This window comes from Tetrao urogallus, assembly GCF_951394365.1.
Source record: "Tetrao urogallus genome assembly, chromosome: 1".
Classification (NCBI taxonomy): Eukaryota; Metazoa; Chordata; class Aves; order Galliformes; family Phasianidae; genus Tetrao; species Tetrao urogallus.
In genome coordinates this window covers 193,551,807-193,573,659 of record NC_136813.1, presented here as the reverse complement: position 1 = coordinate 193,573,659, position 21,853 = coordinate 193,551,807, and the positions used below count along the sequence as shown (strand labels likewise).

At 54.7% G+C, this 21,853-nt stretch overlaps 4 protein-coding genes across 4 annotated transcripts; 3 read left to right on the top strand and 1 right to left on the bottom strand.

Moving 5' to 3' along the window:
- Nucleotides 1-1,215: 1,215 nt before the first annotated feature.
- Nucleotides 1,216-3,516, top strand: ACR (acrosin; the record flags this gene model as incomplete). Its single annotated transcript, XM_079541220.1, has 5 exons — nt 1,216-1,310; nt 1,384-1,581; nt 2,085-2,350; nt 2,606-2,763; nt 3,175-3,516. 5 exons carry the CDS (start codon nt 1,216-1,218, stop codon nt 3,514-3,516), a joined length of 1,059 nt encoding a protein of 352 aa, XP_079397346.1.
- Nucleotides 3,517-4,816: 1,300 nt separating this feature from the next.
- Nucleotides 4,817-9,280, bottom strand: RABL2B (RAB, member of RAS oncogene family like 2B; the record flags this gene model as incomplete). Its single annotated transcript, XM_079545719.1, has 8 exons — nt 4,817-5,021; nt 5,302-5,385; nt 5,576-5,673; nt 6,452-6,563; nt 7,873-7,952; nt 8,879-8,958; nt 9,067-9,096; nt 9,174-9,280. 8 exons carry the CDS (start codon nt 9,278-9,280, stop codon nt 4,941-4,943), a joined length of 672 nt encoding a protein of 223 aa, XP_079401845.1. The 3' UTR covers nt 4,817-4,940.
- A 131-nt stretch (nt 9,281-9,411) lies between these two features.
- Nucleotides 9,412-11,455, top strand: NME6 (NME/NM23 nucleoside diphosphate kinase 6; the record flags this gene model as incomplete). Its single annotated transcript, XM_079539484.1, has 5 exons — nt 9,412-9,501; nt 9,597-9,699; nt 10,497-10,536; nt 10,910-11,070; nt 11,289-11,455. The coding sequence occupies 5 exons, from the start codon at nt 9,412-9,414 to the stop codon at nt 11,453-11,455; spliced, it is 561 nt and encodes a 186-aa protein (XP_079395610.1).
- A 9,130-nt stretch (nt 11,456-20,585) lies between these two features.
- On the top strand, nt 20,586-21,592 carry LOC306945368 (olfactory receptor 5V1-like; the record flags this gene model as incomplete). Its single annotated transcript, XM_079534094.1, has 1 exon — nt 20,586-21,592. The coding sequence occupies exon 1, from the start codon at nt 20,609-20,611 to the stop codon at nt 21,590-21,592; it is 984 nt and encodes a 327-aa protein (XP_079390220.1). The 5' UTR covers nt 20,586-20,608.
- Nucleotides 21,593-21,853: the final 261 nt, after the last annotated feature.

The window sequence follows — 21,853 nt, the reverse complement described above, 5'->3', positions numbered from 1 at the left end:
CCCTATCCTTCTAAATAGGGTGGAGATGTGGCTGGCCTGATCCTTCTCTAAGGTCTGTGGATGCTGGAGCTGCCTGCAGTCGGGTGGGCTGTGCTCACTTTCCATCCACAGGACAAAAATGGTCTCTTGCTCATGAGCTAATTGGTGTTCATTAGCAATGACACGCACAGCAATGCCACCAGTCGGTGATCCTTGGCATTTGGGGTTTCCAACTGGTGGGTTGGGCCTGGAGCCCCTCCTGATGGGGGCAGGCTGGGAACACTGGGGCTGTGCATCTGGAAGGGGAACGCTGAGGGGGGAATCTGAGCAGTGCTGATGGATATCTGATGGCAGGGGCTGGTCAGTGATGCCTGGGGTTGGACTGGAGGACTCCAGAGGTCCCATCCACCCCCACAGCTCTGGAGTTCTGTTTAGAATAATTCTTAACAAAATATGAAGGTGGATTACCGTGATTGGATGCAGGGCTCAATAAAACAACCAAATCAACGTGCAGTTTGCTTATACGTGATTTCTGTATTGGCCTCCATGTCGCCCCTTTTCTTTGTTTTCAATACTTACTCATCTTGCTTGGCTCATTCCAGATAAGCAATTCCTTTCCCCAATTAACTTTTCTCCTTTGCTCCTGGGTTTTGCTGCATTGATTGGTGCTGTTTGCTGAGGGCATCGTGTGCATCTGGACCATGACTGAGTTTCCTCAGTGCTGCTGGCCCTGCTCCATTCCTGTCCCCATAAAGACACCCAGCCCTCCATCAGACACACGTGGAGCCATTCATCCGTCCCACCACTCCCCTTTACCTCCCGGGGAACACCGCTAAGGGGACAGCTGGGTACCCACAGCAGGCAAACTGCCCTCCGAGGCATTCTGTGCACCCTAAGCAGATCTGGGACACAGGGTGACAAAACCACAGCAAGATTTGTTTGAGAGCCGCTTCTGGTGCGCGTGGAGCCTCGAGGCTGTTTGGGACAGAGGCTGAAATTTGTGCTGCTCTCATTCACAACACCGGGTTGCGCACTCAGCTGTGCGGCTCCGCATCGATCCGTACCAGCCATAGGGCGCTGCTACGGCGGAGAGCAGCCGGGGGTCCCTTCCAGCTGCTGCCCGCACCCCCCCGCGCAGCCCCACGCGGTGGCACAGCCCTCGGAACCGACGGTTCTGTGACATCAGCGCCGCGGACAACGGGCAGCGCCGCGTCGTTGGCGGTGAAGCCTGACGCGATGGGCTGCCGTGAGACGTCGGGAGCGATGCTGCTGCTCCTGCTGCTCCTCGTGGCCGCCTGCCGGCCGGCGCACAGCTTCTCCGGCAGCTGCGAGTGAGTGGCCGGCGGCGCCCCGTGGGGAGGGACGGCGGTTCAGATGCAAAACCTGACGTGTTTCTCCTTGCAGCACCTGCGGGCTCCGGCCCCTGGCTTATCAGTACGGGGGAACGCGCGTCGTGGGCGGCACGGATGCCCCACAGGGGGCCTGGCCGTGGATCGTTAGCCTGCAGAGCACATGGTATGTCGGCACCGGACACATATGCGGAGGATCCCTGATTACGCCGCAGTGGGTCCTCACAGCGGCGCACTGCTTCGATCACGCAACGTAAGGGTCGTCCCCTTCCCTGCCTTACTAACAGTGCGGGCAGTCCTGGGTGCCTTCCTGGTGGTGCGTGCCACAGCTTCCAGCAGCCCTTAACTCAGTAAGCCTCATGCCCAAGGCACACCTGGGATGTCACAGCCCTTGTAAGACAGCTTTCCTCCCTCCTGCATAGTAGAGATAGCAGGGAACTGGAGAAATGGTTTGAAGTCGAGGGAGGGCAGCTGGAGGTTGGATGTCAGGGGGAAGTTGTGTGCTGTGAGAGCAGGGAGGGGCTGGAACAGCTGCCCAGAGAGGCTGTGATGCCCCGTCCATCCCTGGAGGTGTTGGAGGCCAGGTTGGATGGGGCCCTGGGCAGCCTGGGCTGCTGTGCAATGGGGAGGTTGGTGGCCCTGCGTGTGGCTGCAGGGTTGGAGCTTTGTGATCCTTGAGGTCCCTTCCAACCCAAACCATTCTGTGATTGTGATGTTGCCACAGTTCTTCTGACCTTTCCTCTGCCCTTCTTCCAGCCCTGACACACCGTGGCACGTGGTGATCGGTGGCCACGATCTGAAACGCCTCGGCCCCGAAGCGGTCGTGCGCAACGTGGTGCGGGTAATCCCACATGAGTACTATCACAGGAACACCATGGCTAACGACATTGCGCTGCTCGAGTTGGACCAACCCGTCCACTGCAGCTACTACATCCAGCTGGCCTGCGTGCCCGACGCCTCGCTGCGAGTGTCAGAGCTCACAGACTGCTACGTCAGTGGCTGGGGACACATGGGGCTGAGATGTGAGTACACAAAATGCACGGGTGTCCCGAGTGAAAGCTTGGCACGCTGCTGAAACAGCATCCCTGATGGCAGGTAGAAACCCAGTGACACCATAGGGATGTATCCATGGAGAGGTGTGGGTCTGAGCCATTTCCCAAAGCAGGGAAACGTCGGTGCATCTCGAGACACAAAGTCAAGACGTAGGGAAGGGCTTCACCCACAAACGGGATAACGGGCCAGGAGCTGATGGTGCCAATTCTGCTCTGTGCTCACAGCTCTACAGGAATACGTGGAACCGTACCGTGTCCTGCAGGAGGCCAAGGTGCAGCTCATTGACCTCAACCTCTGCAACAGCAGCCACTGGTACGCTGGGGCTATCCATAGCCACAATGTGTGTGCTGGTTACCCGCAGGGCGGCATCGACACCTGCCAGGTAGGAGCTGCACACCGACACACAGCTCTGCTCTCCTTGCAAGCCACCCTCCCAGCACCGGGCACCCATCAGAGCTCACCTCCCCTTCCCATCTGCAGCTCCTCAGACTCCCTATACCCCACATACCTGGGACTCTGCCCAGAGAGCCCCCCAGGTGCCCTGTAGGTCTGGACCCAATCCTGGAAAACCCCTCTCCCCCACAGCCTGGATCACTGCACAGAGATGAGGGAGGGAGGGAGGGCTAACTTCCAGACCTACAGTCCCCTTCCAAAAGCCTTTTTAGGCTCTGGAACCCAAGCAAAGCTTTTCTGTGCAGGGAATGTAGCTCTAGGGAGCACTGTGAGAGGGGAGCCAGCTCTGCTGCTGATGTGGCCACCCAGTCACACTTTGGGCTTCTCTCCTCCACCACAGGGCGACAGCGGTGGTCCTCTCATGTGCAAAGATAAAACTGCTGACTACTTCTGGCTCATTGGTGTGACCAGCTGGGGGAAAGGCTGTGGGAGAATACAGCAGCCTGGAGTCTATGCCTCCACTCAGTACTTTCGCAACTGGATCCTGGTACAGATGGGATTGCTTCCAGCAGAAACGCCTACTTCAACACCATACCCAGTCTATACCTCAACCTCCTACCAGAGGCCCAAACCAACGTACTCAAGCCCATTTAGACCGTGCCCGTTTCCACGCCAGAAAGTCCTGGATTTCTTTAATCTGCTCCAGGAGCTCCTGCAGGGTTTAAGAGGAAAGAAAGCTTAATTGGCTGCATGGCCCACAGCAGGCTGCAAAGCACCACGACCCTTTTCTTTGGGATAATGCCCAACGGCAGCCCAAGTGCCAAAGCCCTGCTCTGTCCCATCCATCCTCCTCTGACTGCACACAAATGCTGAAGTTTACTTGGTTGGATAAATAAAGCTTATTTTCACAGCTACCCGTGTCTCTGCTCAGTTCAATCTCCTGTGCCAGGCAAAGGCTTCCACACCCTGCAATGCAAAGCAAAGCTGCGTGCAGACTGCAGGCCACAAAAAGGAGAGAGTGGCCCACGAGGGCTGAAATGGTGCCTGCTCAGGGAAGGGGACACAATGGGACAGGTTGTAGGTGAGCAGAGGTCTCAGGGACAGCAGCTGCAACATCAAGTGTCCCTCAAGTGCCAGCTACTGGTGAGGTGTGGGTGTGGGTGGGTGTAATGCACCAGGCAGCTCAATGCCAAGCCAGCTCAAATGGCAGGAGAACCAATCTGGGAAGAGCTAATGGCTGCCCCTGTGAGTGTGCAAGGCACCTCATGACACCCAGCCACCAGACATGAGCTGGATGCAATTTCTACGCTGTTATTTGAAGGATCTGTAGACTTGCTCTGCACATCTAGAGAGTAAAGCTGCATCTTTTTGTCGCTGCTGACCACCAGTCCCAGTAACTGGAGAGGGATTCACGGTCACATGTTCATGCAAGGGCAGCACTCTGTCCGTGTTGATGTGTTTTGCCATCCACATCAGAGTCCTGGTGTGTGTCTGTCTGCACCTGGGACACACAGCACATCACCACATGGGAACAGCAGCAGCCACATCCATCAGCCTGGGCTGGGAGACACCTTGGGGATACGAGACCACGCCACGAAGCTCCAGAGGACCTACAAGGACCAGTTCCTTATGTCTAGAGGTCTACTGGATCTGTCTGGCCCACAGCAGAATGGAGAAGGGAAACTCAAAGGAACTCTACAAGGAGGTGCAAAGAAACTCACAGGGGTGCACAGAGGCTGGGCTGTGAAAGGAAGGGGAGGGCTGGTGGTTGGACTCGCGTTGTGCAGCAACTCAACTGCCTCGTAACAAAACTGCAAGAAGACCCCAACCTTTTTCTTTTTTCTTTTAATTAAAAAAAAAAAGTCTTTAGTAACTATTTTCTGTGGAAGGTACCATTAAAGTCTCTGGGCAGGACCCTTCCCTGCAGGTGCACGAGTGGCTCAGCTCTCCCAGCAAGCTTTGTCTCAAAGAAGCACGCGGATACTCGCACTGCTGCCTCGACTGCGAGGCACAGGGAGTCAGGGCCCAGCCAAGGGAGATGGTGCCCAGTCTCCCCATCACCAGAGATCTCAGGGCACGAGAAAAATTGCTTTCCCCTGTGGAGGTGAACTCCTGTAGCCCCTGACAACTGGAGCAGAGAGAAAAGATGGACTCCAAGTGCGGTCCTTAGGAGGATGGGGGCTTTTCTTCAGGGCAGCTCTCCTCTTGATCCGACACATTCTCACTCGTCTTCTCCAGGTCAAAGCTCTGCAAAGAAGTGAGACAAGAAAATGCTGAAGAGCACGACAGCTACACTCTGCTACGGCTTTCAAAACCAGGCTAAAGCAGCATAAGTTCTTCAGAGGGTCACCACCTCACCCCTTCCCACCTAGATACGAGCAGCACCCAAACCCAGCGCTGTCAGCGTAAGGCAAATCTTTCAGTTCCTGTGAGATTTTCACCCTTTGGTACAGGCTCTGCTTTCCCCAGGGGGAAGAGCTGCTAACCACCTCACGTTCTACTCCCTGCACTTCTCCTCCTTTCTTACCTCCAGTTCTTGCATGACCTCATCCATGAAATCTCCTGAGTTCTGTTTGTAAGTAACCGCCAGCTTGATGGCATCATTGAAGAGCTGACAAGAAAGAGAACACTTTGTCACTCAAAGCAAAGAGTGATGGGATTCCTTAATGTACAAAAACTGCTCCCATGGGGGAAAAAAAACCCAACTCTACAACTGCTTATAGCCAGAGGGACTGCCCCATTCCCTACTCCGTGCTCACAGCCCTCCACGGACAGGGCTGAGACAAACAGCTGTGTTTTACCTTCACTACATTGGTGCCATCTGCAGCAGACACAAAGTAAAAGGGCAAACTGAACTTCCGGGCAAAGCTGAAGCTTTTCTGGGTCATCTTCATATCCGCTGAGGGGAAAAAATGAAATGGAGAAATTGTCAGTAAGGCACTGGTATAGAAAGAATGGGAAATGGGAAACGGTTTGAAGCTGAGGGAGGGCAGCTGGAGGTTGGATGTGAGGGGGAAGTTGTGTGCTGTGAGAGTGGGGAGGGGCTGGAACAGCTGCCCAGAGAGGCTGTGATGCCATCCCCGTCCATCCCTGGAGGTGTTGGAGGCCAGGTTGGATGGGGCCCTGGGCAGCCTGGGCTGCTGTGCAATGGGGAGGTTGGTGGCCCTGCATGTGGCTGAAGGGTTTGGAGCTTTGTGAGCCTTGAGATCCCTTCCAACCCAAACCATTCTGTGATTCTTTCTGTGAAAGAATGCCAACAAATGCAGGGATGGTGGAACAGATGCAGACTGGAACCTAAAGCAGCTATCAAGGCCTCCCCTTTGCAGTACAAAGCCATGTGGACCCTCCACAAAAGCCAGAGGGCTTTAAAAGCGACAGCATCAGCAGGCAGCTGACAAGAAGACAAAGAAAGGAACGGGCTCTTGTTGCTTCATTTGTGGTGCCTGATGCAGCCTGGAGGAAAGGCTCTCATTAAGGAGATGAATCATGCCCTAAGCTCCACCACTGAGCCAAATGAACCTGCACAGACCTGGCTATTTATCTGGTAACATACAGCCCCGAGGGACTAATCCTCAAGGATGTATTGGACCCAAGAGAAGCATGACATTCCTTCCGATCCAGAAAAGAAGAGAATACCTTCACAATCCTGAGGAGCTACAAGAAGAAGACACACTCACCATCAATTTTATTGGCCACCACAATGCAAGGGATCTCCGGGCGAAACTCTCTCAGCTCCTTGTACCAGTTGTTCAGGTTCCTGTAGGTGACTTTCCGCTGCACATCAAACACCTTCCAAAAAAGAACCAGCAACAGGTGCAACAGGGCAGTTCCTGATAACCCACAGCACCAAACACATGTGCAGAACCCAGAATTCTGCCAGGAGGATGTCATGGGAAGCTGCTGCTTGTTAGAAAGCGTGACAGAGGAAAGGGAGAATATCCAGCAAGCCCTGAAAAATGCAGCCAGGCTTTCTCTTTGCGTGATGCAGGCAACAATCCCTCGTCTGCCTTTACATTCTTAGCACCCAAAGCACTGGAACAGATCTGTTCTGCTGTCAGTGGGGTCAGATGTGAGGATTCTCCATTGTAACAATTGCATTAAAGCATCAGTGGAGTTGGCTGATAAAGATACAAGCAATAAAGATGCAGTGAAAAGTTAGAGCAACAACACAGACCAAGAGACTTAAGCAGATTAGGAGTCAGGAAACAACACTCATTTGAGTTACAAAAATGGGAAGCTCAAAGCACGTGGAAATAAGGAGGGCAGCTGGAGGTTGGATGTCAGGGGGAAGTTGTGTGCTGTGAGAGCGGGGAGGGGCTGGAACAGCTGCCCAGAGAGGCTGTGATGCCCCGTCCATCCCTGGAGGTATTGGAGGCCAGGTTGGATGGGGCCCTGGGCAGCCTGGGCTGTTGTGAAATTAGGAAGGTTGGTGGCCCTGCGTGTGGTGGGGGGTTGGAGCTTTGTGAGCCTTGAGGTCCCTTCCAGCCCAAAGCCAAATTCATCCTGTGAATGCAGTACTTTGCAGAACACCTTAAGACAGTTTTGTACTCTACAACTCAACAGACACATCAGACACAGGAGGAGAAAAGAGTGCCCTCTCCCCCACATTCCTTCTGACAGCACCGCTTCCAAGGAGGTGCATTTGGTCGTAAACACCTCATTACTGGAAGGGCAGTGATGAAAGAAAGGAAATTGAGAAGGAAGCAAACTCAGGGAATGCAGTCAGAGCACTGCAGAATTATGCAGAACACACCAATCACACTGGCTTTGTCAGGTAAAAAAGAAGGAACAATGTGGGAAACTCTGTAAAACAACTGGAAGAGAGGAAAAAAAAAAATAGTAGAGTGTAACTGCAAAAAGTAACATCCAGGCCAAACATCAGCTGGGATTTATCAGCCAAAATCCCACCAGGTCACAGAATCCTCGAATGGCCTGGGTTGCAAAGGCCCACAGTGCTCATCTGGTTCCAAGCCCCTGCTGTGTGCAGGTCACCAACCAGCAGCCCAGGCTGCCCAGAGCCACATCCAGCCTGGCCTCCAATGCCTGCAGGGATGGAGCATCCACAGCCTCCTTGGGCAACCTGGGACATCACCCTTACCATGATACAAGCGTGAGCTTTGTGGTAATAGGAGGCATGCATGCTCTGGAACCTCTCTTGTCCAGCTGTGTCCCAGAAATCTGTAAGATAAAAGGATAAATTTAAAAAAAAGAAACAAAAAAAAAAACCCTGACAAATTCAGGATGACACAACATCTCAACTTCTGTTTTCCTCACAACTTTAACCCAGGATGCAAACCCCAGCTCATCTACTGAGAGCCACAAGTTAGGTTTCATCTCACTGATCTGAAACATCCTGTGGATAAGAGTTACCACAAAACCAGGACCAGGCTGGGCAGAACAGCACCCCATGGGAGCTGCCCCACACTGCAGCAGGGAACAGAGCGAGGCTGAAGGAGCTGCAGAGACAAATCATCATGGGATGTCCACAACCCCCACTACCCTGCGCTGTCGGTTACAGGAGGAAGAAGCAGATGATGGGGATTTGGCGTTTGTTCACTTCAGGTTCTCTTCATAGAATGGTTTGGATTTGAAGGGACCTTTCAGACCATCTCATTCCACCCCCCTGCTGTAGGCAGGGACACCTCCCACCAGCCCCGGTTGCTCACAGCCCCACCCAGCCTGGCCTTCAATGCTTCCATGGAGGGGGCATCCACAGCCTCACAGGGCAACCTGCTCCTTTGTCTCAAGGCCCTCACGGTAAAGAATTTCTTCCTCATTTCTTCCTCATTTCTTCTCCCAGGAAGTAGTGCTTTGCCCACGACAAAACTCAGCAGTGATCTGCCCATCCTTACCTCGACCCATAGACTTTTCTCACCTCGTTTTCTCCCCCTGTTCTTTTCAGGGCGGAGAACAAGCGGCACGCCACAGCCCGGCTATGAAACGGCTCTGCGATGCTGCTCTTCATTCCTCCATTTCGCTGCCCACACAGCGCCGGGCGGCACCCCCTGCCCACCGCCGAGAAGCCCCGCGTGGCGCTTTGTGTCCCGGCAGCACCGCGGCCGTCCTGCCTTCCGACAGCGCTTCCGACAGGGCTCCGCACTTACCCACGAGCACCGCCTTCCCGTCCACTCGCGCTTGGTGTCGGTACAGCGTCAAGGCGAAGGTGGAGAGCTGCTGAGGGCGGCTGCGCCCGCGTTAAGGAGCCGTCGGATGAACTGTCCCCGCCGCCGCCGCCGCCCGCCTCCCGCCCGCCCCACCGACACCTGAGGGGCGCGGCCGGAACCGCGGATACAACCCGTCCAGCAGGAACCTCTCGAGCAGCCTGCGGGGAGACAGCGCGGCCGTCAGAAGCCCCGCCAGGCCCGACCCGGCGCCCGGGGAACGCGCGCGGCCACGCACTTGGACTTGCCCACGGCGCTGTCGCCCAGGCAGATGATCTTCACTGCCTCTTCGGCGCCGGCCTCAACCGGGGCCTCATCCCGGGGCTGCTCCGCCGCCTCCGCCATCGCTCCGCCGCTGCGTCCCCGCTGCTACGCGACACACACGGCGCCGTCGCGCCCTGACGACGTCATCACCCGCGCGCCGTCGCGCTGAGTGACGTCATCACCCGCACGACGCCACGTGAGAGGAGGGCGTCATGGCGGCCGCGGCGTGCTCCAAGCGGCCCCTGCAGCTGACGCTGGCGCTGCTGAAGCCGGACGCCGTCGCCCACCCGCTGGTGCTGGAGGTGAGGGCAGATCGGGCCGCCCCGCACCGCTCGGCCCCCTCGGGACACCCTGGCGGTGCGCGCCTCCCGCCCAGCCGCTGCACCTCTGCCCACAGGCCGTGCATGAGACCATCCTCAGCAACCGCCTCCTCATCGTGCGCGCCAAGGAGCTGCGCTGCGGGCGGGAACAGAGCCGCCGCTTTTACCGGGAGCACGCGGGTAAGCGGCGCGGGGCTGCGGGGTGGGAAGGAAAAGGCCCTAGGGGTGCTGGTGGGGAGCAGCAGCACGAGGCAGCGCTGTGCCCTCAAAGCACAGAGAGACAACTGCACCCTGGGGGCATCCAGAGCAGCGCAGCCAGCAGGAGGGGATCTGCACCTCTGCTCTGTGCTGGGACACCTCGCCTGGAGCACTGCGCCCAGATGGGGAGCGCTCAGCACAGGAGGGACATGGAGCTGTTGGACTGTGTGCAGAGGAGGGCCACGAAGAGGGTCTTAGGGATGGAACAGCTCTACTGCAAGGGTGAGAGCTGGGGCTGTGCAGGTGGGGAAGGGAAGGCTGCAGGGAGAGCTGATAGCAGCCTTCTGTATCTGAAGGGGCTGTGGAAAGGAGGGAATGGACTCTTTAGTGGGGTCTGTGTGACAGGACGAGGGGAGGTGGTTGCTAACTGACAGAGGGAGACTGAGGCTGGATGTAAGGAGCAGGTCTTCATGCTGAGGGCGGTGAGGCACTGCACAGGTTGCCCAGAGAGGTGGTGCTGCCCATCCCTGCAGACACCCACGCTCAGGGGAGGGGGCTGTGAGCACTGATGGAGCTGTGGGGGTCCCTGCTTATTGCAGGGAATGGAACCAGATGGCCTTGAAGAGCCCTTCTAACCCAAACCATTGGGTTAGAATGACTGTGTGCAAGTCTCTTTCGACTCCCACCATTCTCTGTTTCCCTGAAGGCTGCTTCTCCCGGGGGTGGGCAGGGAGCACACTGGGTGGGTGCTGTGACTCAGGGTTGTTTCTCTCCCACAGGGCGATTCTTCTACCAGCGGCTGGTGGAGTTCATGGCCAGGTACCTGCTGTGCCACGTGGCGGGCAGTGCAGGGCACAAGGAGGGGATGGGGTGAACCCTGAGCAGCACGGCCACATCTGGGGGGCTCCACGTCAGCAGGGGATGCGTCTTGTCGGGAGCCTGTGCTTGAGATGTGCTGAGGGTGAAGGCTTTGGGCTGAAGGGTGGGTATTTGTCATGGAACAGCTTTGGTGTGACGAGAGAGGACTGAGTGGGATGGCATCCCAGTGTATTGTGGGTGCCATCACCTAGATGGAGGTCATGCAGATGCTTTGTTTTCAAGCTATCGCTGTCTACTGTGAGCTTGTCACAAGAATAAGAATGAAGAAGCTGTACCCTGTTATAACCTTACTCTTTCCTGGTCCCTTTTTCAGTGGCCCCATGTGGGCTTATATCTTGGCCCATGAGAATGCCATCTCCCTCTGGAGATCCCTGATGGGACCCACCAAAGTGTTCCGAGCTCGAAACTGTGTCCCAGACTCCATCCGAGGAGCTTATGGCCTCACTGACACCAGGAATACCACCCATGGTTCAGGTAGGACTTCTTGGTGGAGCACTGGGCAGGGACTGGAGCTCGGTGGGGGCTGAACAATGCTATTTTTGTCTGCCTTTGCTTTCTGCTCACAATTTGCTCGCTTCTGCAGACTCCACATGCAGCCAGGCCTGGTGCTTTACATCCGCAGCTTCTGCCTTAAAACAGTGCATGTTTCAGGTGCAAGGCTAGCATCTCACCTCTTCCCTCTCTACTTACAGATTCCCCAGCGTCAGCCAGCAGGGAAATTGCCTTCTTCTTCCCAGAGTTCAATGAACAGCTGTGGTACCAGCAGGAGGAGCCACGTCTGCGCTGTGGGCAGATGTATTACAATGCAGAGAAGCGTGTCCACTGTGTGATCAGGGGAGAAGAAACAGAGATGACATGAGTTACATGGGAGTACGGTCTGCTGAGCTGGCTTTAGCTGCTAGCCACGCTGTTTGGGTCAGTCCCATAACAAGACACAGAGTCATGACGTGTCTTAAGGACTGTGGGGAAAGGGAAGGCAGGTGAGCATCGTGCTGTGCTGCTCAGGACTGTGATTTGTGCAGCATGCAGGTGCTGGGACACTCCTGAAACAACTTCTCCACTAGCAGTACTGAAAGTCAACACAGAGATAAAGCCATGCACTTCCCCAGCCCTCGTGTGCTTATCTGTGTGTGAGCAGTGCAAGTGAACTCCTCTGAGGACTTGGCAGCTAGGGGACGATGAGCGTTGCTGATAGTAGGCCTGTATTCTTATTGTTTGCTCTGTTCTCTCCTTCCCTTATGAAGGGTTTAAAGGGATGAATATGGAAAAAAATGCAGTGGTGAGCAGAGCAGTAGTAACCTTTCTGTTATTGCTTTCCTGGATCCAAGCTGGGAGGAAAGGTGGCCTTCAAACTCATATAAAAATTCTTATGGTAGGCACCTGCTGGAGGCACAGTTGGAAGTTGTTGTCAGTAGGAAAGCAGTTCCTTTTAGTCTGGGCTGACAACCCTGTGGCTGATCTTCTAGCAGTGATTGCAGAAAGTGTGGAGGATCATAAATTGTTTGCTTTTAGCTTTTCTGGAACGCGGGGTTGGTGGCTCTGATGGAACCCAAGAGTGGCTGTTAGGACTGCGAATATTGGGAGTGTGTAATAAAGGCCAAAAGTCTGTGATTCAGTGCAGGTACGCAGACACCACCGGAGTTCTGTCTGGAGCTCTTCACATTCAGCCTCATAACAGAACACCCAGTGGTGACTCAGAGACCAAATTGCTTCTGGGTTTGCTGTGAGCTGAGGCACAGAGTTCCACATCCTTTGCACAGTTGTGTTCCAAGTGTTTCAACCATCAGATCGTTGGTGTGCTGGGGCACGAGGACTTGGGTTTGAGTTACTGTGGAAGTTCTGTGCTCACTTATGTTCTCCCATCTGATGCATTTTGAGATCTGCCCATGCGTGAGTCCTTAATCCATTTAAACTGTCCCCTCGTAGTTTATTCCAATGCTGATGACTTTTGAAAATCAAGGTACTGAGTGAACTTTCTTTCATGTAATTCCAAATGCACTGAATCAGAGAAGGGACCCTGGGAATCTACTTAGGGTGAGTTTGTTTGCCTGACTCCCCATTCTGATGTAAAGCATGAGCGTCAGTGATGCTGAAGCTGTGCTGATTGAGTCCCAAATTAATTAACACTCTGGTCTGTCACGGATCCCAAACAAGTTGCTCTTTGATTAGTTTAAGACCGCTGTGTTTGAGAAAATGTAAGTTGTCAAAGTGCTGCCACCCAGCTTCCTTGATTCAGTACCCTTGTGTTGTTCTTTCCTTGCTGTTATAGGAGATTAAACACGGCCATCATTTTGTTTCGGGCACAGATCAAAAGAATCTGCTGAATATGTCTGCATTTCTGCCTTGCTGCTTTTATTTTCACCAGCAGTTCCCAAAGGTGGATCTGTTGATGACATGAATTTACCCACACCTGAATTCTTGCTGTCATTGATGATGGATTCGTTGTTGGTTCCCCAGATGCTGGATGTTGTGTGCTTATTTCTGGTAACTACTGATCTTTACTATTTCTCTCCAGCTCCCTTCTTTACATCGTTTGCTTTTATGACGTTAATTGGGGATGTCATTACGTGGTAACTCTTTGTTCATCTGAAATGTTTCTTTTGCACAATCCCTGAAACAAAACCTCGAATTTCAAGTACTGATCCTCCATCTCAGTGTCAGGTTTTCAGGTACTGTTACAGATCCTGGTTGGCATTGCTTGGGTAATTGTCACGTTAGTGCTGACAGGGATAAGGAACTGCTTGAAAGGCTGCAGACAGAGGCTGTGATGAGTGGTTCTGTGTCCAGGTGAGGCCGGTAAGGAGCGCTGTCCCCCAGGGGTCTGCCTTGGGACCAGCAATCTTTAACATCTTCATCAGTGACATCAGCGATGGAATTGAGTGCATCCTCAGCAGACACATGGATGGAGGGGCTGCCGTTCACAGAGACCTCAGCAGACTTGAAAGGTGGGCCTGGGTGAACCTAATGGGGCTCAACACAGCAATGTGTGAGGTTTGGGATTTGGGCCGGAGGAATCCCAGGCATCCACAAAGACTGGAAGGAGCAGACCTTGAGAGCAGCCCTGCAGAGCAGGACCTGGGGGTCCTGATGGATGAAAAACTGAACATAAGCCAGCAGTGTGACCTTGTAGCTCTGAAAGTAAATGGGATCCTGGGCTCCATCAGCAGAGGGGTGGCAGCAGGGACAGGGAGGTGATTGTCCCCCTCTGTTCTGCTCTTGTGAGACCCCATCTGCAGCACTGCATCCAGGGCTGGGGGTCCAAATACAAGAAAGACAGGGAGCTGTTGGAGAGGGTGCAGAGCAGCCACAAAGATGAGCAGGGGGCTGCAGCAGCTCCCTGCAAAGCCAGGCTGAGGGAGCTGGGCTGTTCAGTACGGAGCAGAGAAGCTGGGGGTGAGCTGAGTGCAGCTGCAGGAGCTGAAGGGAGCCTACAGACAGGAGGGGAGTCAACTCCTGGCAAGGGGAGATGGCAGCAGGACGAGGGGAAACGGCTGGAAGCTGAGGGAGGGCAGCTGGAGGTTGGATGTGAGGGGGAAGTTGTGTGCTGTGAGAGCGGGGAGGGGCTGGAACAGCTGCCCAGAGAGGCTGTGATGCCCCGTCCATCCCTGGAGGTGTTGGAGGCCAGGTTGGATGGGGCCCTGGGCAGCCTGGGTTAGCATTAAATGTGGAGGTTGGTGGCCCTGCGTGTGGCTGCAGGGCTGCAGCTTTGTGATCCTTGAGGTCCCTTCCAACCCAAACCATTCAGTGATGATTCTATGACTGTATGTCTTTGGTCCACCTCAGTCCCATTTCCCCAATCAAGGTGTTTGTTTTGCGAAACAGAAGATGCTCTAAAATTCATCAGGAGATCTAATCCTGAAATAATTGGTGTTGGGTGCGAGAAGCAATGTCAGGCGTGGACTTTTAGCATAAGGAAGCCCTTGCATTTGGGATGACAGCAGATGTTCTCTATTTCGGGTACTCTGCTAAAAGTCTTTTTTCCTCCTTGCTTGGAAGAGAGCAGAATAAGCTTTTTTTGCTGCTTCTGCAGTGACATCCAGCATCTGTTCTGTGCACCATCTGGTGCCGCTTGGTCCTCTGACGATGAGTCACCGTTGGTTTTGTAACTTCAAATGGTTTAAATTCAAAACAGCTTCTCGTTCCATTTCTCACCTTTCTCTCCCTCATTCCCTCCCTCACTGATCTGTTCTTACAGAACAAATGGAGAACAGATTCCGTTCCCTCCTCCAGGATTTTTGCTTGCTTTGTTTGAACTGCAGATGCTGTGGCTTAACAAACAAAGGCAAAACTTCCAGATGCTGGTTTAGCATAACGTTACAGATTCTGTTGCTGCAACAGCTGCACAGTGGAGCACTGGGATTAAGGAAGGGGGATGAAGCATTAGGCTGAGCCTGGGAAGGGGTTTCATTGCTGTTCTTCAAAGCAGGTCAAGGAATTGGTGATGTCTGTTGGATTTTGGTTTGCACAGCTTGCTGTCACTCGGGCGTTCCATACTGACCATGCACTGTTCTGTTCAGCTTTTTCCCCTTCTAACACTCAAAACCTTTGTGTGCACCTTTTCTTGGCTCAGAGTGTGGACACCCTGAAGACAGGAAGGCTGTTCTCCCCTTTCCATTCCCCTTGCTCTGTGTGATGATGCATTGGATTGGTGCAAATGCAAACAGTTTCAAAGTTAAGTTCTGAGCGATGCACCGAACTTCTAACAGCTCCCTCCGGGCCTCGTTTACCCTCATTTACCCTGTGTCACACAGGCACACAGGGCAGAAAATTGGGATGCTCTGGGCTTTCTGCCTGGCGCTGCCACCCCTGTGGAGGGAGCCCAGCGGGGATGTGCCCCGAGTGGGCAAGAAAACTTTTCCCTCCAATTTCAACCTTCTATTTAAAGCATCTCATTTAAAAGTGCAATAATGAGCTCCTGTGTCGGGCTTGGTGCCCTGGGCAAAAACCCCCCAGGGTCTGTGCAGCGTGAGGATGAGGGATGGGGATGGTGGTTGGGTCGCAGCTGGCCCATCATAATCAGTGGGCAGGAGCTGCTCACTGGTGGTGGGAGAGCCCTCCTCCCTTGTGCCTTTCTAAGCAGAAGCTGCCCAGGAAGGAATGCTGCCCCTGGGCTGGTGCTGGGGTTCTGTGCAGGTGTTACATGGGCCCCAAACCCTGCACTGAGGGGCCACGTTGTGTGGCCTGATGCATTGTGCCTGCTCTTAACCCAACATAACACGCATAAATCAAGTCAGCTTTGGCCCACTTTAGAGCTGGATCAACCATTGCTGCCCTTTTTTCCTGCAATACGAGTACCAGCAGCGAATCCAACAGAATGAAGGTGCAACAAATGAAGTCCCTTCGCTGCTACAGAGCAGCATGAGGCACTGCTGTTTTCTTTTCAGCCAAAAATCAGTCATTTCAGAGAAAAGCGACTCCCTTTGTTCCATTAATGCTTTCACAGGATGAGGTATTTGTCCTGCCTTGGGCAGTGCAGGCTGGAAATGCCAACTCTTTCCTATCCTTGCTTCTGGGCTGGCCTAGATAACAGGGAGCTCCAGGCAACTCCTCTGCAAAATCACGTCTCGAAGGAAACTCCTCGGAGGAAAGCAATGAGAAAAACGTGAAATGCTGTTCTGACAAAACCCAATGGAATTTAACTGTAGAGATCAGACTCGTACTGGTGGAAAGGAGATGCTGGTCCAGGCCCTGCCCAGGACACAGTTGAGGCTGCAGGAAGAATCACAGAATTGTAGGGGTTGGAAGGGACCTCCAGAGATCATGGAGTCCAACCCCCCTGCCAAAGCAGGTTCCCTACACCAGGTTGTCCATGGCCTGTGGGTGTGGAGCCAGTGCTGGAGGGATTTTCCATGGCATGCAGTGGGGATGGCTCTTTTCATGGCTCGTGTCTGTTACCTCTCCTCATCACCATAACCATAACCCTACCCTAACCTTAACTTCTGGCAGAGCACCTTTAGCACCATCACAACTGCATGAGGGACAGCCAAAGCCAACCAAAGCAAAACCAACAAAAGCCCACTGCAGCCAATGGGGCCAGCGATGCCTTCAACACGTTGCTGAGCTCTGTATTCAGACGTGGCCACACAAAGGTCTGAGCAGCTGGGCTCTCCTCGCCAGTAGAAGTGTGTTCAAAAACATGGGAAGAAAAGTGTGTTCAGCTCGTGTATGTCAAAGCAACAGCAGCATCATGAAAGCGATGGTGTAACGTTGTCTGGATCATCAGCTTCAGAGAATAATGTTTGAGCAGTCATCAGAGACGGATGAGACATCGCAGGTATCTGGTCCAGGGCCCTGCCCTGATTGGCCTCTTCATTAGTGACACAGAGACACTTCAAGCTACGGCAGGGGAGATTCAGGCTGGACATTAGGAAGTATTACTTTTCAGAAAGGGTGGTCAGGCACTGGAATGGACTGCCAAGGGAGGTGGTGGAGTCACCGAGCCTGGGGGTGTTCAAGGAAAGGCTGGATGTTGTGTTGAGGGACATGGTTTAGTGGGAGCTATTGGGAATGGGTGAACGGTTGGACTGGATGATCTCTTAGGTCTTTTCCAACCTTGGTGATTCTATGATTCTATGACAGAGGAGATGGTAACCATGCCAGATTTGTAGGTGACATCAAATCAAGAAGACCAGTGTATGCACTCAAGGGTTTTTATTCCAGAGGGACCTGGACAGGCTGGAGGAGAGGACCAATGGGAACCCTGTGAAATTCAATGAGAACAGTGCCAGGTCCTGTGTCTGGAGGGGGGAGCAGTGACAGCAAACTGGGCATGGGGCAGCAGCGTGCCCTGGTGGCCCTGGGCATCCCGGGGTTGTGTGAATCAAAGGCAGCAGAAGGAGGTAAGCGTTCTGCACCCCTGAGACCACATCCAGATACTGGATGCAGTGCTGGGCTTCCCAGAACACGAAGCACGTTGTCAAGCTGGAGGTGAGCTCCCATAGGCAGGGGTTGAGGGAGCTGGGCTTGTTCAGCCTGATGGAGTGGTGGCCTGGGGGAACCACACAGCAGTCCTGCTGTACCCATGGGGAGGCTATCTCAAAACCAAGGCTGGACCCTTCACAACAGGGCACAGAGGGGTAGGAGAGGCAGCAGGCAAAATGCAGCCAAGAGGCTTCAAGTTCAAGATTTTTCCTTCTAAATGGATGTAAGAGAACCAGAGTCACCTATGGTGATCTTAGTGGGTATTTCCAACCTGAATGATTCTATGACTCGCTCTGAATATCACGAGATGAGGGCTCAGGAAATGTGTGGCTGTGCCAGTGCTGACTGCTCTTTGGAGAAGAAATTGTTCCCAAGATCCAATCTAATTTCCACCTGTCGAAACAAACAGGGAAACGTGATTTGGAGAAGACCACGGTTTTACAACAGTACCTTTGGGTTTGGAAAGCACAGCGCTTGCAAGTGGAGACATTAAGAGCTCTGCATCCACTAAAGAGTCCAGAAGTGCTGAGTCCTCAGAGCCACAGAGCTCTGTTCCACGCCTCAACCCAGCACAATCAGTGCTTTAACCCAGCCCAACCAGTGCGTTAACCCAGCCCAACCAGTGCTTTAACCCAGCCCAACCTGTGCCATAGGGTTGTGCTGCAGGTGTGTGCAGGGCCAGCCCTGCCCATTGCTGCCCCCCTGCTGCACCATCTGCTGTGACCCTTCACGGTGTGGTGAAGGAGGACGAAAGGGCTGCAGGTTCTTCACTTTTTGGTGAAGGCTGAGCGTAGTACCTGTGCTTATCAGTTAATGAGCTCAATCAGCTCCCAACCCTCCCAGCTGGCCCTTCCCCATGGCATGGGGTACTCAGTACGTGGTGACCTGAGCTGCAGCCCAGGTGCACAAGAGTTGCTGAGGGCTGGGATGGAAGGACAGGGCTAGAGAGCTCAGACTGGGCTGGACCAGAGAAGGGAATCATAGGGGGTACTGCAGCAGGAGGGTTCTGTTTGGCAGGCTCAAGTCCCACTTGTGTGGACTGACTGGGGGGAAAGCATCTCTGCTCTGTGCTTTTGCCGTGCAGCAGTGCTGCCTCTGCCAGCCTCTCCCTCAGGACCTCCCAGGGTTAAAAGCTGCTCCTCTGCTCACAGGTGCAGGTGACTCCTCCTGGCGCAGGTAAGACACACTGGGCAGCACGTGGGGCAGGGGCAGCTTTTTCCTCTCACCCAGCACTGCAGGTTTGTTGCTGGACACGGAGGTAAGGAAGGCAGAGCCCTGCTTGCAGTAGGAGGCTCATAGGGCATGATGGAGCCCTCTCAGGGTCCCCTCCAGCACGCTGCATAGGGACCGTGCCTGTGCTGGCACCCAGGGCTCAGGGTGGTCGAGGCATTTGGACAGGCTGTGGGGGCTGGTGCTGCCTCCAGCAAAACCACCCAGTCCTCATCGGGAGAAATTCCTCCTGTGGTGCTGCCAGCTTCCCCCAGTCCAACCATCAAACAGGGACAGAGCGCACCAAGGGCTCAGGATCCCGCTCCCACGTTCCAGGCTCTGCTGTGCTCACCTGGAGTGCAAATGGGCTGGCAGAAATTCAAGGGGAGAGCTGCATCTTCCTGCAGGAGCATCTGGTGTCTGGGGTGGGAGCATAGCGTGCCTGGCCTCCTGCAGAACAGAGGGTGGTACAATGCACCCCAAAACACTGGGGTGATGGGAGGGGGACCAAGGTGAAGTGAGGCACCTTCCTTGGTGGGGGAAGGGGGGATTTTCCGACCACGTTTCCCCTCCCCTGTACAAAAGGTGTTTGGGGGTGAAGGGTTTAAATGTCACTGACTGCTACATCGCTCCAGAGCGCAGTGGAGAAATTAGGGTCTGCCTTCCTGTGATTGCACAGCATCCCTGTGCCTCCACACCCAATGCAGCTCAGGTTTGTCAGTACAGGGAGAGCCTCACAGGCAGCTCTCCATCCATCCCAGTCCCTCTTGCAGAGGAACTCATGGTTCCCTTCTGCTGCTGCTGAAATACCACGGGAAAATGGAATCACAGAACTGCAGGGGTTGGGAGGGACCTCAGGAGATCACTGAGCCCAACCTCTGCTAAAGCAGTTCCCTGTAATGGTCTCAGAGGTGGATGTCCTCACAGGAGACTCCACCAGCTCTCTGTGCAGCCTGTGCCACTGCTCCGTCACCCCGGTGAAAAGCAGTTCTTCTGCATCTTAGCACAGAACTTCCTATGTTCCAGTTTGTTGCTCCTTGTCCTCTGGCTGCACAGCACCGAGAGGAGCCTGGCTTTATCCGTGTGCCCCCACCTCCCTTTAGAGGTTTGTGAACATTGATCAGATCCCCTCTCAGCCTTCTTTTCCTCAGGCTGAACAGCCCCAGAGCTCTTAGCCTTTCGCGACAGGGTCAGCACAGCTCCACAGAGCAGTCAGCAAAACCCTTGGGTCAGGGTGACGGAAATCAGATGTATGGAAGAAAGTCCCAGGCCAGCGGAGAACCTGACAGCTCCATTTGGTTGTGGCTCTACAAACACAGCATGGTGAGCCTCCCTCAGCTGGAACCTGGGGTATTCTGGTACTGGTTATTGCTAAGCAAAGCACTCCAAAAATGCAGAGGAAGAGACAGGATGGAAAAAAGAGTAATAATAATCCCTTCTAGCTGGTGCAAAGTGATGGCACATCCCTGGCAGCTGGCAGAGAGCAGGCCTTGTGGCCATAGCATCTGGAGAAGGATGTGGCGTTGTGCAGGAAGCAGGGAAGGGAGCAGGAGTGCAAATGGGAAGAAAAGAGATGTGCTGGGTGTTTGAGACAGCGGGTTTGATGGGCAGGAGGACCCAGGATGTGTGAATTAGCCTGGATGCAAACTGGCCATGGTTTTCTTGGTGTGACTCCTGCAGTCAGATCGCCAGCACCAAACAGCATCTTCCTGGACGGTGAAATCCCACTGTCTGCAAAGTATCGGCATGGGAAGCCTTCAATCACTGCAGAGATAGGACCACAGCCATCCGAGCAGTTAAACCCATACTCTGTAGTCGTTTTTTTACCCTCTCCACCTCTTCCTGCTGCTCTTTTCTGCCTGCAGACCAACGCAGCTGCCCCATGGCCAGGGGGAACCAGACTCAGGTGACAGAGATCCTTCTGCTGGGCTTTTCCCATGGCCGGCCCTTCCTCTTTCTCCTTTTCCTGGCCACATACCTGGTCACGCTGCTGGGGAACTCTGCAATACTCGCCCTCGTGCTCCTGGACCCCCATCTCCACAACCCCATGTATTTCTTCCTCAGCCACCTCTCCTGGTTGGACATCTGCTACTCCACAGCGACGGTGCCCAAGGTCCTGGCCAACAGCCTTCGCCCGCGGGCCGCCATCTCCTACCGCGGCTGCCTGGCTCAGACCTTCTTCCTGATGAGCTGCGCGGGTGCCGAGTGCGCGCTGCTGGCCGTCATGGCTTACGACCGCTACGCAGCCATCGTGCACCCCCTGCACTACGCGCACACCATGCCGAGGGCTGCGTGCTGGGCCATGGCTGCGGGCTGCTGGCTGTGGGGAGCGCTGGACTCGGCGGTGCACACGCTGCTGGCCTCCCGGCTGTCCTTCTGCAGAGCCGTTCACCTGCAGCACCTCTTCTGCGACGTCCCCCCGCTGCTCAGGGCCGCCTGCGGCAACATGCGGCCCAGCGAAGCGGCTCTGCACGCCGCCAGCGTCTTCGTGGGCTTCAGCCCCTTCTTGCTGGTGCTCGGCTCCTACCTGCGCATCCTGATGGCCGTGCTGGCCATGCCCGCAGCCGCTGGCCGACACAAGGCTTTCTCCACCTGCTCTGCCCACCTGCTGGTGGTCACGCTCTACTTCGTGACGGCCAACCTCAACTACAACCGGCTCGGCACCGACGGCTCGCCACTGGCCGGCACCGTGGTGTCGGCGTTGTTCTGCATCGTCACCCCCGCGCTGAACCCCCTCATCTACAGCCTCCGCAACCAGGAGGTGCGGGCTGCCCTCAGGAGGGTCCTGCGCTGGCAGTGCGGCTCCCGGGGCTGCGGGGCTGATGTGGGGCTGCGTCCACAGGGAGGGGGAATCGCGGGGCCGTAGAATGGCTGAGGTTGGAGGGGACCTTAAAGACTCTCCGGTTCTACCCCTGCTGTGGGCTGGGTGCCCCCCACCAGCTCAGGCTGCCCAGTGGCCCCATGCACAGCCTTGGGCACCTCCAGGGTGTAAAAGGGAGGAATTCCAGCAGACTGAGTTTTCTGGTTTATTCAAAGTTGGGTCACCACCGCAGTGAATGTCAACCTCCCTGTGCTTTGTGATCACTTACACAGCATTACTCTTCCGATTGTGTAGGAGGCTGTGGAT